The sequence below is a fragment of the Panicum virgatum genome, chromosome 1K, assembly GCF_016808335.1.
Source record: "Panicum virgatum strain AP13 chromosome 1K, P.virgatum_v5, whole genome shotgun sequence".
NCBI lineage: Eukaryota > Viridiplantae > Streptophyta > Magnoliopsida > Poales > Poaceae > Panicum > Panicum virgatum.
The window spans coordinates 12,303,534-12,319,485 of NC_053136.1; the positions used below are offsets into that span (position 1 = coordinate 12,303,534).

General features: G+C 47.7%; 1 protein-coding gene across 1 annotated transcript; it reads left to right on the forward strand.

Annotated features, from left to right (window-relative positions):
- The first annotated feature begins 4,163 nt into the window (after window positions 1-4,163).
- On the forward strand, window positions 4,164-5,517 carry LOC120695302 (peroxidase P7-like). The gene has a single exon (XM_039978589.1). The coding sequence runs from the start codon at window positions 4,295-4,297 to the stop codon at window positions 5,264-5,266; it is 972 nt and encodes a 323-aa protein (XP_039834523.1). The 5' UTR covers window positions 4,164-4,294; the 3' UTR covers window positions 5,267-5,517.
- The last annotated feature ends 10,435 nt before the right edge of the window (window positions 5,518-15,952 follow it).

A 15,952-nucleotide genomic window follows, 5' to 3' on the forward strand; every position in this document is an offset into this window, starting at 1 on the left:
CAACCACATGTTTTAAAAAGAGAAAAGTCTATTTTACCCCCTTGAACTTGTCACCGAATCTAAAAAACAACCCCAAACTCAGAAACCAGATATCTTGCATACTTTAACTATCAAAACTAGACAAACTACCCCTTGTCACAGATATCTTTTAGTGGGATTGACATTCATCTGTAAACAATATACTGCTCCAAAATTATTGCATTAATAACCATGTGATGGCAAAACGTATATGATGCACCTACAAAGATAATTATCAACTGGTTGCAGCTGACGCACTTCCAAAAGTAAGCCATGCTGCATTTGAGTGAAGTTTCAGAATTTTAATGCTGATGCAATTCTTTTTAGGAGCAAAACTGTCGGGTACCACGATTAGGGACACCCTAATCGGGGTACTAAGATCACTCTAAAAAATACAAACACGTGTTAAGGCAACGGGGCCCACGAAGGCCCACGGCCTCCTTCCAATCTGGAAGAAAGGAAAGGACTCAAAGAAGCCCAGCATGCGGCCCATTCGCCCCCCTCTCGGGCCCGCGGGAAGATCTCCACCTCGCTCGAGGGCTCCCATCGGGACCCTCGACCGCGCTCCGCATCTCCGCCTCGCTCGAGGGTAGCGGATCTGCCCTCGAGCGGACAAATCATCTCCGCCTCGCTCGAGGGTAGCAGATCTGCCCTCGAGCGAGCAAATCATCTCCGCCTCGCTCGAGGGCAGCGAACCTCCCTCGAGTAGGTAACTCATTTCCGCCTCGCTCGAGGCCACCCCTCGGCGTAAGGGACAAAACGGCCCTGCCGCTCAACCGCCCGTCGTGCGGAGGCATTAAAGGCCAACCACTCCACCACAGCGTCCAGGACAGATGGTGTCAAGCAGCCATTCCTCACAGTGGCTGTGACCGGAGTCCCGTCCGCCAACTCCGGTCACTGCTCCACCATCCCGGACGCTGTGGCAGCACTGTGGAACCTGTGACGCGTGACAAGATAGGCTCGGCACTGCCTCCGTACTATTCTACCAACTCCGACCGTCCGGACTCCACCTCATCACACGTATGGCCCCGGACCCGCCTCCTGCTTAGGAAGGGGTCCGGCGACGCCATGTACCCCTCCAAGAGGGACGCACAGCACACGCAGCCGGAGTCCCGGACCTGCCCCCTCGAGGGGTCCGGGACCTCCACGCAACCCTCGGACCTCCTAGAGTGCACGCCAGCACTCTGCCCCAGGGGGTCCAGGACCGTCGCGTGCCCCGCCACCGCTGGTGCACACAAGACCATGACCTACAGGGCCCACGGAACGCCACTATGCCACATCTGCAGGACGATACACCCTACGGCGACGAACACGCCGCCTGCTGGAGCTGGCAGGACGCCGGCGCGATCTCCGCAAGATCAAGGACGATATCCAGGACGACTGTCACGCCCGACGCCATACCCCACAGTGTACTTCCTACAGTGTTCGACCACTGCACCCTGGCGATTCGGGGGAAGACGACGACTTCCACGTCCCCTTGCTCATGTACCCCGCCCTCCTTGTGACTATAAAAGGAGGAGGCAGGCTTCCTTTAAGGGGGACGTTTTGGACATTAGCTACCATCGCCACCTAGGCCGGTCGGCTCTCTAGGCATTACATCGCTTACAGAGCACACACGTCGCTCCTAACCCCAACAACGCTACTCGACACGCTCAACTCCTCTTCTAGCCTCCCTCCCTCTCTCGCCTCGCTTGTACCCCTACTATAAGTACTCCGGGTGCAAGATAATACAGTGCCCTCGCACACCCTCTTGCTGGACGTACGGCCCCGCGGCCGGAACCAGGATAAACCCGTGCGTTACTGTGTTGCCTCTTGCATCAACATCTGGGACGAGGAAACACACATCATTTACTAGTTGGGATCCGGATCCCTGGGTCGGGACGCCGACAAAAACAAAACAATAAAAGGAATCAACGCAAGCACATGAAATGACCAGAATCAATGCTTTTTGTATTGGCATCAACATAAAAGGTCAATTGAAATGTTCTGCTAGATTTTTTTTGGGGGGGGGGGTCTATAAGTATCACGACACACAAAAAATAGAATTATTTCAAGATTCTTGATGGGCTAATATGCAAAAAGCTCGAGCAACCACCATAGAGGCCGGCAGCATGTGCAGCCCAAAATCCTGGCGATTTAGGGTTTGGACCAGCATGGTAAGTGGACAAATAGAGAGAGGACATCGAGGGGGTTGCATTTTGCTACTTACCAGTGGCCCTATGATAAGATTAACTGGAACTTGGTTTTGAATCGCACGATGTACTAGCCTTCTAATTATTTAGTGGAACAATATATAGAGATCTCATATTATGATGTAGTATAATATCATCATAAGTACGAGTTTGACCTCAAAACAAAAATTGAGCGACTAATTTGAAAATTGAGGAACTAAAATACCTATTTTGCCTTCTATAAAACAGTGTGTTTGGTTGAGCTTCTCCGGCTGGGTTGTCTTCAGACCCTGCAGCCGCAGCATGTGCCCAGGCGAACTTGGATGAGGCTGAGATAAAGTTTTTATTTCATCATAAAAGAAATTTTGTTTAAAAACAAGTTAACTAAATAGGACAGCCATGCGGGCTAGCCCCAAGGGATAAGAAAGGTGGGCTTTTTCGAGTCCACCCAATCTGCAGCATGGCTGTCCTTTGATGTTTGACCATTTGAGGCCCACTATGATGTGTTCATTCTCTATTCATTCAATTTGTGTCCTTGATTCTCCCGCGGCTCAAATAATCACTTGGGGCATAAATACAACATAAAACAAAGGATGGATTATTCCTCTGTACTTGGCTTGTGTATGCCGAGCCAGGGTCACCGCGCGACTCCATCGCGGAGTCGTGACACCCGTCTTGTAACTCTTCTTTTTTTGTGAAACGGGGTGTCTTGTAACTTGTAAGCCATGCATCACATCGAGCTAGCTCTCGACGGCCCGCGGCGATGAAAACTATCGGAAACGGTACGCGGAGCAGAGGGGGGCCGGGCACGGTGGCGCGGCGTCGCACGACAGCCCGCGAGGCCCCACACGGTCACCCACAGTGCGCGCCAGCCCGCCTCCTGCCTGCACCAAGCCATGGCCATCAATAGTGCCCACTGGCCACCAGGCCAGATTACTGCTCGCGCGGCCGCCTGCCATCCCAGCGTTCCCGCGAGGAAGCTTCTCGGCCCGCCGCGCCGCCTGCCACCGCCTTTCCAATTCCCGGTACGGGAAAACGCAGCGCCCGCCTTGGCGTCGGGGCGGAGCCTAGGCCTTGTGTTTGTGTTTGGTTTGGGAAGAATTGTAGCGTTAGTGAATAGTAACAAATTTTGATCATTAATTATTGTGTCAAACAAAGTCAGTTTATAAAATCAACTTCAGAACCCCGTGCTAGTGACCTTGAAGAATCTAATGAAGTCTTTGACCGTGCGATTAGAGGATGGTTACTGTAGCATCACTATAGCTAATTATCAATTAATTACCATCATTAGATTCGTCGCGAAAAATTACACTCATCCCTAAAAAATTTTACAAATAAATTTCATTTAGTACTTCATGCATACGAGATTTTTTTTCGGAATGTGTGCGTGCTAGAATTCTAGCATTGCCAAACAAAGCCCTGCTCCGGCGGGCTACGGCCGCGGTGGCGGGAGCAAGAATGCCGGGTCACGCGGAGCCGGGCGAAAAGGCACTCCCAGCGGCAGAGGTCTCTCGAGTGGTACGTGACACCCGGCACGGCGTGCGCCCTCGCGTCGCGAACCACCCGCCGGGCCGGGGCACATCAATTGCTCTGCTCCTCGCCGCCGCTTGAACCGCACGGAAAGCTGGTGACTCATCGCAGGGACACGGCACGGAGAAGCAGGCAGGCATGGCGTAGAAGCCAGGCAACAAACAGCTCGCCGCCGGCACCCTATCCGCCGTCCTTGCTCGCTTGCTTCCAGAAAACGCCCGAGCGAGCCGCGACCCCAACCCCCAAGTGCCCAACACGCACGACATCGCTCTGCCGCTGTGCCTGGGCTCGCTCGCTCGCTCCCGGACAGCCCAGCCCATTCCGCGTGCGGTCAACCGACCAACGACGACGCGCTACCGCCTCCTCTCTGGATCCCGTCATGACTCATCAATAAGCCCAGAGCCCCAGACACTACAAATACCAGCAGCACTCCAGAGCCAACTTGCCGCCACTTCACTACTTCAGTTCAAGTGTTCAACTCACCCCCTCGCGTTCTCGGTCGCTGCCATCACCATCCATCACCCCAAGCAAGAACAAGAAGCTCGCTCCCCGCTCAAGTGCTCGCCGCCTCGGCCATGGCCGCCGCCGCCACTGTGACCGCTCCGTCCAGGGCTCTTCTCTTGATGGTGTCCCTCGCACTCCTGACCGCGGCCGGCGCGACCGCCGCGCTGTCGACCAAGTACTACAACAAGCGGTGCCCGGCGCTGCAGCCGGCCGTGCGGTCCGCGGTGGCGCGCGCCGTGGCGGCCGACCCGGGCGCGGGCGCGGCCTTGCTCCGCCTCTTCTTCCACGACTGCTTCGTCAACGGCTGCGACGCCTCCGTGCTCCTCGACGGCGACGGCGGCGAGAAGGGCGCCGGGCCCAACGCCGGCTCCCTGCGCGGGTACGAGGTGGTCGACGCCGCCAAGGCCGCGGCCGAGGCTGCCTGCCCGGGCGCCGCCTCGTGCGCGGACGTGCTCGCGCTCGCCGCCCGCGACGCCGTGTCGCTCCTGGGGGGCCCCTCGTGGAGCGTGCGCCTCGGCCGCCTGGACGCGCGCGCCGCCAGCCGCGACGCCGCGGACGCGAGCCTCCCGGGGCCCGGGTCCGGCCTCCCCTCCCTCGTCGCCGCGTTCCGGGCCAAGGGCCTGTCGGCGCGCGACATGACGGCGCTGTCGGGCGCGCACACCGTCGGCCGGGCCCGGTGCGCCACGTTCCGCGCCCGCGCCGGCGCCGGCGCCGCGCCCGGCGAGGCGATCAACGCGACCTTCGCCGCGCAGCTCCGCGGGGCGTGCGGCGCGGACGGCGCCGCGGTGGCGCCGCTGGACGCGGTGACCCCCGACGCGTTCGACAACGGCTACTTCCGGGCCCTGGTGGAGCGGCGCGGCCTGCTGCACTCGGACCAGGAGCTCTTCAGCGGCGGGTCGCAGGACGCGCTGGTGCGGAGGTACGCCCGCGACGGCGCCGCGTTCGCCGCCGACTTCGCCAGGGCCATGGTGCGGATGGGCAACCTCGCGCCGGCGCCCGGGACGCCGCTCGAGGTCAGGGTCAACTGCCGGAGGCCCAACTAGGCTTCTGCATTGCAGCATTAGCTGGTAGATAAACAGAGATACACAGTAGTACAAGATGTGAGTGAAGATGAGGATGGTTGTGCAGGAACATGGTAGGATTTTTGTAGCTTGATTCGTTAGTTGAATTCGTCTGTTCATATACCCCAAAGAAACAATCCGAGATGAATGTGGTTAGATTGTGCGTGCTTGTGTGTGCAAAACCTGTTCATCGCGATGGTCGTCTTAAATTAGTAAGCTGCGGTGTTAATCGATGAGACGCTGCTGGTGATCCGGGTGCGTGATGGGCTCTGATTTCTGAACTAGGGCATGGCGCCGGCGGTGTTCAGCAAACAGGTCGGTGGCTTCGGACGATGTGTCCCGTGCTCCCCTGTCCTCGTGTCAAAGCGCGTGAAGCCGCTATGAATTATGATGGTCGGCAGCTGGTGCCTGTTTCAGTTCCATTCCACCCCGGGGATGGTGGGCCGGGAGGCGGCGTCGAAGGGGTGGGCTGTCGGGCGAAGCCCACACGAGGGGAAGTGGCCTAAAAAGGAGGAAGATAGTAGAACAGGCCGAATGCACCAAGGCCCCTGCCATGCGGTTCCGTTTTTCAACTCTCTTGCAGCTCACAACTGTCACGGCCTCACAATTCTTTAAAAAAAAACTGTCACGGCCCCACGGGACGACAGGAAGCAAAGCATGGATGAAAAATGAAAAAAAAGTGGAGAAATGTACTATAATTTAAATACTGTTTCAAATTATAGATTATTTGACTTCTTTTTACTTTAAGTTTGACCACTTGTCTTATTAAAAAATTTGAGCAAAATATCACCTTTTTTTGTTGTAGTTTGCTTTATCAATACAAATTCTTTAATCAAGAACCACTACTACAGAAACGCTGATTTGTCTCGGTTGGGAAACCTCTGTTCCCGGTTAACGCCAGGCCGGGACAAAAACCATCCTTTTGTCCCAGTTGGTAACACCAACCGGGACAAAAGGTGCTGCTAGCGCCACGTGCCTGGGGCACCCTTTTATCCCGGTTGGTGTTACCAATCAGGACAAAAAGTCCAATTTTTTTCTGTTCCTCTTTTCTCAATTATTTTTCTATTTCGATTATACTTTTAGATTTCAATTAAACTTATGTATTGGAATTAAGTGTGTAAGATCTCCACTAATATATACATATATATAGTTACTTATATAATATTTGTCCTAGATAGTTTTCATATATAAACATATATACACACATATATATTATTGGAGGGCTTAAATATATAATACATACATACTCATAAATAGAAATATAATACATACACACATATATATATATTTACATAGGTATATTCATTCTTAATTATATATATACACGTATATTATCATATTTGCTGCGATTGTCAATATTAGATAGTCCATCATAGTAGAATTCGCCTTTTGGATCGAGGACTTGCTCAACAATAAATCCGGACAATTGTTCTTGAATCGCCATAATCTTTTCCTCCGGTATGAGTTTATCGCACATCTCCTCGACCTATGGAAAAAGGGGATAATTAATTTCGACTAATTAAAATACGAGTTCAAATATTAACAAGTTTTTTACTTACTTCCTTCTCCCAATCTGTCTAGGCCCTTGGAGGACCTACCGGACCATGGATGTTCTCGCATACATAGTATGCGCATAAATTAGTGCCTTGTTTCTGCCTCATACACTTTAAGAGAGAAGAAATTATCAGGTATTTACATGAATATATAATAAAACTAATGAATCGTGTAACGAATCATCCAAGTGCGTACCGCAAAATCTGTCTTGATCTTCAATTCCTTGTCAAATTTGCATGATTTTTAGCGAATTGTTTCCAAATCCTGTGCATGATTAGAACAATTATAGTCAAGTAATAAAGTGATTCAAATTATCGGTCATCGACGGAGTAGTGGTAGAATTACTTTTTCATCATGTTAAGAAGATTTTCATATTGTTCTGGATTTCTCCTCAATGAGTCCATAACCACGAGTAGGCTCTTCTCGGGAATTATGACAATTAGGACCCAGTGTTCACTACAAGATTATACGGAGGCAGTTCTTGGTAGTTAAGGTTTAAACAATTCGATTACAGAATAGAAAGAGTTAGACGGAAGGAATCACTCACACAAAGTTGTAAGGAAACAATATCATTTGCTTGTTTTGATGAACGCTTATGTACTTGAATAAGTTTTGAAATAGCTAATCGGAAGTGTCACGTAGAATCCTCCAATTATAAGTAATTGGGTCGATGAAGCCGAGGTGAGAGTATCCCTTTCTCCTGCAAGTTTGTATCTCCATTCTACATAATACCGAATAAATCAAGGGATTAGTATGTTGAGATCATGTAAAACAATACGTAAGGAGAGTAAAATACTTACAGAACCCACAAGCCGACCATAGAGATGTCGAGGTCCTCCTGATGGAATAGTTGGTAAATTTCTTCCCAGTTTATCCATATAAAGGCCCCCCCGTAAGAAATCGTCATCTTTAATCTTTGCGCCCTGCATGAAGATGCAATCGGCCATCGCACGCATGTAGTGCTGGTGCAGCTTATACATTTGCGTTGGAAGCACGGACACTACTTCGGGGGGTACAAGAGATTTGCCCAGCTCATATGTCCATTTGACGACCACATCAGACTTTGGAATATCTTCTCCCCCTGCAATCTGAGCCGCCGTCAGGTTTGATTCTTTCAAAAATGTAACAAAGTCTTGTTGTTGTGTCGTCTGTCCCACTACGAGAGGCTCTATTGATTGTTTCTTTTGGGCTCCGAGTTGTGGAACATCGGATGACGACGACTTTGATTGTCTCTTCTTATTCTAAGTAGTTTTGATAATTGTGCGTTCGTAGTCTGAAGGGGGATCTCTCGGAATGAATTTTCTCTTATTTGCTTCGCACATTCCCTTAAAAAATTTCAAATCTACCGGATTTATCACTTTCTGGGGCTCTAGCTTCGGTTTCGGCTTGAAGTGCTCTTTAACTCTTTCTTGAGTTATCCGATCGCATTCTTCAAGGCTCATGTCCCAGGGTTTAATAGGAGTCTCCTTGGGTTTCTTCTTTTTTCCTTCTTCTTTGGAGGCTCCTTATCCGGTGCAGCTATCTTCTTTGCCGGCGGCTGTTTCTGCTTCTTTGCCGGCGGCGGAGGGGGTGACCATGGAGGCGATGGTGATGCTTGAGTGTTCATCAGCGCATGAGATGATGATGATGATGGAGAATGTGCCGGTGAACCTTGCTGAGACAGTGCTGCCCATGGGGGGTTTTGCGGAGATGATGGCCTTGGAGAGGCATGCTGAGATGTCGGTCTTGGTGTTCGATCATCCGGCCTTAGGACAATGTAGCTCTTATCCCATAGGATGTAGCCATAAATGGCTTCTGCTAGTGTCCTCTCCCCATCGCCTCCAGGAATATCAAGCTCGAGCGTCTCCCAACCCTGGCACACCTGCTCCACGCCAAATCTTGTATATCCTGCCGGAATTTGCTGCCCGTGGTACACGTCGCCTGGTTGGGTTGGCATGGCGGTACTGTACGCCACAGTGAACATTAAGTTCTTAATGGCAGTCTGCAGGTCACAAGGTGCCCGCTGTGTGATCTCATCCACTGGAAATCACTGCGGGGCCGTCGCTTCAACTGCGGCCTGGATCCCCGTTGGCTCGACGGCGATGTCTGTGGAAGCGCAGCTGCTTTTCCGTTGAGACATATGATCGGCTGCGACATTAGGCTCTGGAGGCACCATTTGCGCTTGCTGTTGCTGGCTCATTGCTATGGCCACTTGGCGTTGAACCTCTTCCTCCAGTCTTTGATCGTGTGACATGAGGCGTTCCTCTAGCCTTCGCAAGTGCTCCCTCTCATCATTTTTTCTTCTTTGCCGGCTTCTATATGATTCAATATAATCCCTGAACCCATACTTCCACGGAACCACGCCTTTGGCTCTTGTGTGGCCTGGATGCTCTGGATTCCCAAGGGCGTAAGTCAGCTCATCCCTCTCTCTATCCGGCTGGAATGTTCCCTCGGCTGTTGCTTGTATGGCCTCCTGTAGTCTCTGGGCTGCTAGCTGGATCTTTGGCCCATAGATGCAGTCCCCAGTCAATGGGTCCAAGCTTCCCCCGTGACCATAAAACCAGGTCCTTGACCTTTCAGGCCAGTTCATGGTCGCAGGTTGGATGCCTCTGTCAAACAGATCCTGCTCCATCTTCTCCCATTTGGGTATTGCAAGCTTGTAGCCTCCTTGGCCTAGAGTGTGATGGTACACTTTCTAAGAGGTGTTGTCTTTGGCCTTCTGCACCTTCTAAAGCCCAAGCTTTGAAGACTTGTATTCCACAAATGCATCCCAGTAACCCCTGAGCTTTTCGAGCTCGCACGGTAAATACGGGTGTGGTCCCGGTCTTGATATATTTCTCCGTCAAAATTTTCTTAAATGATTGCAGCTGTTCGGCCATCTTACTCAGGGTCCAGCGCTTGCATATCTCTTCGGATTCAGCTGGAACCGTGAAGTTTTTCTTAACCTCCGGCCAGCACCATTCTTTTTCTCTTTCGGGTACCGCATCCCATTCCTCGCTTGGATTGGAAGCTTTCCAGAGCCTGAAGCTGATCGGGATGTGGTCCCTGACAATACATCCGGATTGTCTTATGTATTTTTTGGCGGCAGCTTCTGGAGCGATCGGTTCGCCATCTGGACCAACTTCTGTTATAATGAACCGCCCTTCCAGTTTTTTTGTCGGGCCTCGCTTCGTCTTTTTCTGCTGCGACGATGATCCAGACGACTATAAAAAAACATTCATAGTATTCATATAGATTCATATGAAAATATGATTTTCACTACAAATAGTATAGTTGTGATATGTACATTAGCACTTTGTTCACCAGCAGCGTCATCCTGAATAGATGGTGGCACAATTCCATCACCGGACATATTCAAATATATGTCGGTATTGCTGCCATCATCAGCTTGTTCAGGGACATCTCCTTGACCTTCGGCAATCATATTCAACAGGAATTGTTCGTCTTCCGCGTCTGTGTGTCACGGGTCCATCGTAACTAAAATATGAATACAAATAAAACCCTTAAAAAATTTCTCTAAATAATCCACATATTTAGATCGGTAACGATCGGAAACTATCGGAAACGATTCGGTCGGTATCGGTAACGATCGAAACTATCGGAAACGATTCGGTCGGTATCGGTAACGGTAACGATCGGAAATGATTCGGTCGGGATCGGTAACGATCGGAAACTATCGGAAACGATTGTGTGTTAGCGCGAGTTTGCGAGCTCGAGAAGTAATATAAATGACATAATTAAATAATAAATACACGATACATTAAAGTATTTGAATGGCATAATTAAAGAATAAATACATGATAATTGAACTCTTTGAATGACATAAAAATAATAAATACATTATAAATTAAAGTCTTTGAATGACATAATTAAATAATGAATACATCATAATAGAAATTCTCTCTAATTCTATATTTCCTTCTCTATTTCTCTCTAAATTCTCTCTAATAATATATCCATAATTTGTCGCTAATAATATATCCAAAATTGAATTCTAATAATATATCCAAAATTGAATTCTAATAATATATCCAAAATTGAATTCTAATAATATTTCCATAATTGAATTCTAATAATATATCTATAAATCAATTCTACTTAATATATAATAAATAAAATTTTCCAACTATTTTTCATGATTCTATGATTTTTCTAACTATCTTATACAAACTCCTATCTATTTCCAACTATTTCTAACATAATAAAGAAAACCTGATGTCAGCACATAGTAGTGCTGACGTCAGCAAAGGGCTTACGTCCTTGGGCGCCGCCCGACGTCCACGGTGGTGTGTCGGGTCGGCGAGCTGAGGCGGCGATCGAGGGGTGCAGCGTACTGGCGGTCGAGGTCGCGGCGGCACAGCGGCGGTCGAGGGGGGGGCGGCGCGGCGAGCGTCGAGGTCGGGGCCGGTGAGCTCGAGCCAGCGGCGGTGGAGGTCGCTCGATGCGGGGGGCCGGCACGGTGGCAGGCGACGTCGGGGCCGGCAGAGGGTGGAGGTCGAGGACGGGGTCCGGGACGACGGCGCGGGGCCGGCGAGCTCGGGCGGCGCACGCGGGTGGAGGGCGAGGTCGGGGCCGGCACGGGGGCAATGGTCGGCGACGACGGCGCTCTGTGACGACGACGCGATGGGGCGGCGAAGCTCGAGCGGCGCGTCCTCTGGCGGCAGTGGACGGCGGCGACGACGATGGCTGGAAGGAGGCGTCAGATCGAGCAGCGGGACGACGGCGCGCCGACGGAAATCAAGAAAATCGCGAAGTGTTGGGGGAACAGGGGGCGAGGAAGAAGGAGAGTTATATAGGGGGGGTTGTCCCGGGTGGAGCCACGACCCGGGACAAAAGGCCATTTTGTCCCCGGGACAAAAGGGCCTTTTGTCCCGGGTCGTGGCTACACCCGGGACAAAAGATGTTTCTGGGCGGGCTGGGAAAATTCCCAGCCCGCGGCCCACCTTTAGGCCTGTTTTCCCTCATTCCCGCCAAATCTTATGTTTGTTTTTGTTTCTTTTTACTTCTCTTTTAAAATAGGCTTTCATTTGTTAATTCAGTTAATAAAATTATGATTCCAAAAATTATGGAACAAAATTTCTTATCTCTATATAAACTTGATACATACAACAAAAATAATTAATTTTTATTTAAGTGATTGGGTCAACGAAATATCTAACTTTTTTGAAATCATATTTGTTATTTTGACCATGCAAAAATATATTAGGTGAACAAATTTTTTCAAACTGTTGCTTTTCGACAGAAAGTGGATTCTATCACAATATTAACATTTAAAAAGTGAATTTTATATAAAATTAAGCAATTTCATGATATTAATGTGTAGTGTGTGAGTTTGAGAGATAGTGTGTGTTAGTGAGAGAGTATAGTGTGTTAATGTGAATGTAATTTCATGAAATAAATAAAATTAGTTGAGTAATCCATTATTGAATGAAAATTATAATTGAGTCTGGTAATTAAGTGAAAAATATAAAAAATGATATATATAACACATAAAGTATAATTGTATAGTACATATATAATAAAAGTATTTGAATTGCGATTACTTTTTTATACAATAATATAAAATTATTCAAGTACATGAAGGATTAGCGGTAACAGACTTTCTCTTCACAAATGTCCCTTGATTATGATCATGGCGCAAGTATGGAGCATCATCATTGGCTAGCAGGATGCATGGATCATCATTTATTTCGAAAGGTGGAATGGCAACAAAATTATTATATTCTTCTGACAAGTCTGTCTTGTCCTCCACTCCAACGATGTTTTTCTTTCCTGATAGAACTATGTGTCGCTTAGGCTCATCATTTTGCTTGTTTATCCCCTTCTTTGGCTTGCTGGACATGTTCTTAATGTAGAAAACCTGAGTGACATCTTGGGCTAGGACAAATGGCTCGTCTCTATACCCAATATTGTTGAGATCAACTATTGTCATCCCATACTCATCTTTTGTTACCCCTCCTCTAGATAGCTTAACCCATTGGTAATGAAATAAAGGCACCTTGAAATTGGGACCATAATCCAGCTCACATATCTCTTCAATGTAGCCGTAATATGTGTCCTTTTTTCCATTATTGTCCGTGGCATCCATACGAGCACCGCTGTTTTGGTTGGTACTCTTTTTATCTTGGGCTATCGTATAAAATCTGTTTCCATTTATCTCGTACCCTTAGTATGTTAAGATATTCCAAGATGGTCCCCTAGCCAATAAGAATAGTTGTTCACTTATATCCATATTATGCATTAGATGCTTCCGCAACCAGCTGCAGAACGTGTTCATGTGCTCACGTGTAATCCATGCCTCAGACTTTTCCGGGAATTTGGAGAGCAGAATTTTCTTGTGTTCCTCGATATATGGGTGAACCAAGGATGATTGTTGAAGAACCATATAATGCGCTTTCTTGAATGAGAAATCATCTGTGCAGACATAAGAGTTCTTTCCTAATGTACTGTTTCCAGTTAGTCTCCTCTCATATCGCGATTCAGGGACTCCAATCGGTTTAAGGTCATCAATAAAGTCAACACAAAAGTTAATGACCTCCTCAGTTCTGTAGGCACTGGCGATGCTTCCTTCTGGACGAGCTCGATTACGAACACATTTCTTGAGTACCCCCATGAACCTTTCGAATGGGAACATGTTGTGTAGAAATACTAGTCCGAGGATATCAATCTCTTTCACAAGGTGCACTAGAAGATGTGTCATGATGTTGAAGAAAGATGGTGGAAATATCAGCTCAAAGCCAACAAGATATTGCACCACATCGGTTTGCAGCTTTATCAAATTCTCCGGGTCAATTATCTTCTGAGAAACTGCGTTGAGGAAGGCACATAGCTTCACGATGGTTAACCAGACATTATCAGGCAGAATCCCCCACAGCACAACCGGAAGAAGTTCGGTCATAAGCACATGGCAGTCATGGGACTTGAGATTTGTAAATTTCTTCTCTGCCAAATTTAAGATTCCTTTTATATTGGGTGAGTATCTAGATGGAATCTTTATATCGCTCAAGCAGTCAAACATGGTTTCTTTCTCTTCCTTGCTAAGAGTATAGCTGGCAGAATTTAAGTATTGTCGTCCATTATTTCGCTGTTGTGGATGTAAGGCATCTCGTTCTTCCATACGTTGCAATTCTTGACATGCTTCTACTATATGTTTTGTCTTTCTGTACACTCCCAAGAATGCTATCAGGTTGATGCAAAAATTCTTCGTGAGGTGCATCACATCAATTGCATGACGAACATCTAAGACTTCCCAATATGGTAGCTCCCAAAATATAGATTTCTTCTTCCACATGGGCGACATTCCGTTTTCGTTCGGAACAGGTTGGCTACCAGATCCCTTTCCAAAAATAACTTCTAGATCTTTTACCATGTTGAAGACATCTTTACCACTACGGTGCATCGGTTTTGTTCGGTGATCCGGTTGGCTTTTGAAATGTTTGCCCTTCTTTTGTACCGCATGCCTGATGGGAAGAAACCGACGATAACCCATGTATACAACCTTCTTACAGTGGATCAACCATATATTATCGGTATCATCTAAACAGTGTGTGCATGCTTTGTATCCCTTGTTTGAATGTCCTGACAAGTTACTAAGAGCAGGCCAGTCATTGATCGTTATGAAAAAGCAATGCTCGTAGGTTGAAGTTTTCCTGTTTGTATTCATCCCACATCCGTACACCTTCATCGCCCCAGAACAATAAGAGTTATTCGACCAATGGTCTTAGGTACACATCAATATCATTTCCGGGCTGCTTTGGACCCGGGATAGGCACTGACATCATGATGAACTTTCGTTTCATGCAGAGCCATGGTGGAAGATTGTACATATAAAGAGTCACAGGCCAAGTGCTATGACCACTGCTTATCTCACCAAAAGGATTCATGCCATCCGTACTCAAACCGAACCTTATGTTTCTCGCATCCAAATCAAATTCAGGGTACGTTCTATCTATTTTTCTCCACTGCGACCCATCAGCGGGGTGTCTCAACATTGAGTTTTTCTTGCGTTCCTCTTTGTGCCATCGCATCAACTTAACATTATCTTTATTTCTAAACAGACGCTTCAAACGTGGTATTATAGGCGAATACCACATGACCTTCGCAGGAAGTCTCTTCCGGGGAGGCTCCCCCTCGACATCTCCAGGATCATCTTTTCTAATATTGTAACGCAATGCACTGCATACGGGACATGCATCCAAATTCTCGTACTCGCCTCGGTAGAGGTTGCAGTCGTTGGGGGCATGCATGTATCTTTTGCACTTCCAATCCTAAAGGGCAAACAAGTTGTTTGGCTTCATACGTTGTGGTGGGCAATTCGTTGTCCTTAGGAAGCATTTTTTTTAACAAGTTTGAGTAATTCACCAAATCCCTTGTCGGATACACCATTTGTCGCCTTCCATTGCAGCAACTCCAAGGTGGTGCCAAGTTTCTTCAATCCATTTTGACAATCTAGGTACAACAACTTACGGTGGTCCTCTAACAACTTCTGGAACTTCAACCTCTCTGTTTCACTCTCACAGTCTACCTGCACATTGTGCAATGCCTGCCTCAGATCGTCGCTGGGATCGTTTTCTGCTACATCTACTTCGGGCTCTTCCATGGGAATATCGTCATCGAATGCACCAATTCCAGCATTCCCGGGAAAGTGGTCGTCAAAATCTTCTTCTTCATTGTCTTCCATGATAACCCCCTGTTCTCCATGCTTCGTCCAACAAACATACTTCTCCATGAAACCATTTGCGAAAATGTGGCTGTGTAGAATTCTTGAAGATGAGTAATCCTTGTTATTGTTGCAACGAACACACGGGCAGCACATAAAACCATTCTGCTTGTTTGCCTCAGCCACAGACAAAAAATAATGCAGGCCATCAATGAATTCTTTCGAACGTCGGTCAGCATTGTACATCCATTGCCGGTCCATCTACATTTTAAAGAAATCGATTTGAATTTTTTACACGTATGAAATAAATAAAATATATCAAACCTAAATTAAACTAAATGTAACATAATATGAATAATTAAAAGATCTGCAATATCCATCATACATCTTGATTAATTAAAAGGAATACTTAATCCATTACAGAACTTAACAAAGGAGTATTATACATGAAACTTAAAAATTCGGACAACAACACA

Excerpts from the sequence above, each read along its gene's own strand:
- LOC120695302 (XM_039978589.1), top strand. The coding sequence starts at position 4,295 with ATGGCCGCCGCCGCCACTGTGACCGCTCCGTCCAGGGCTCTTCTCTTG.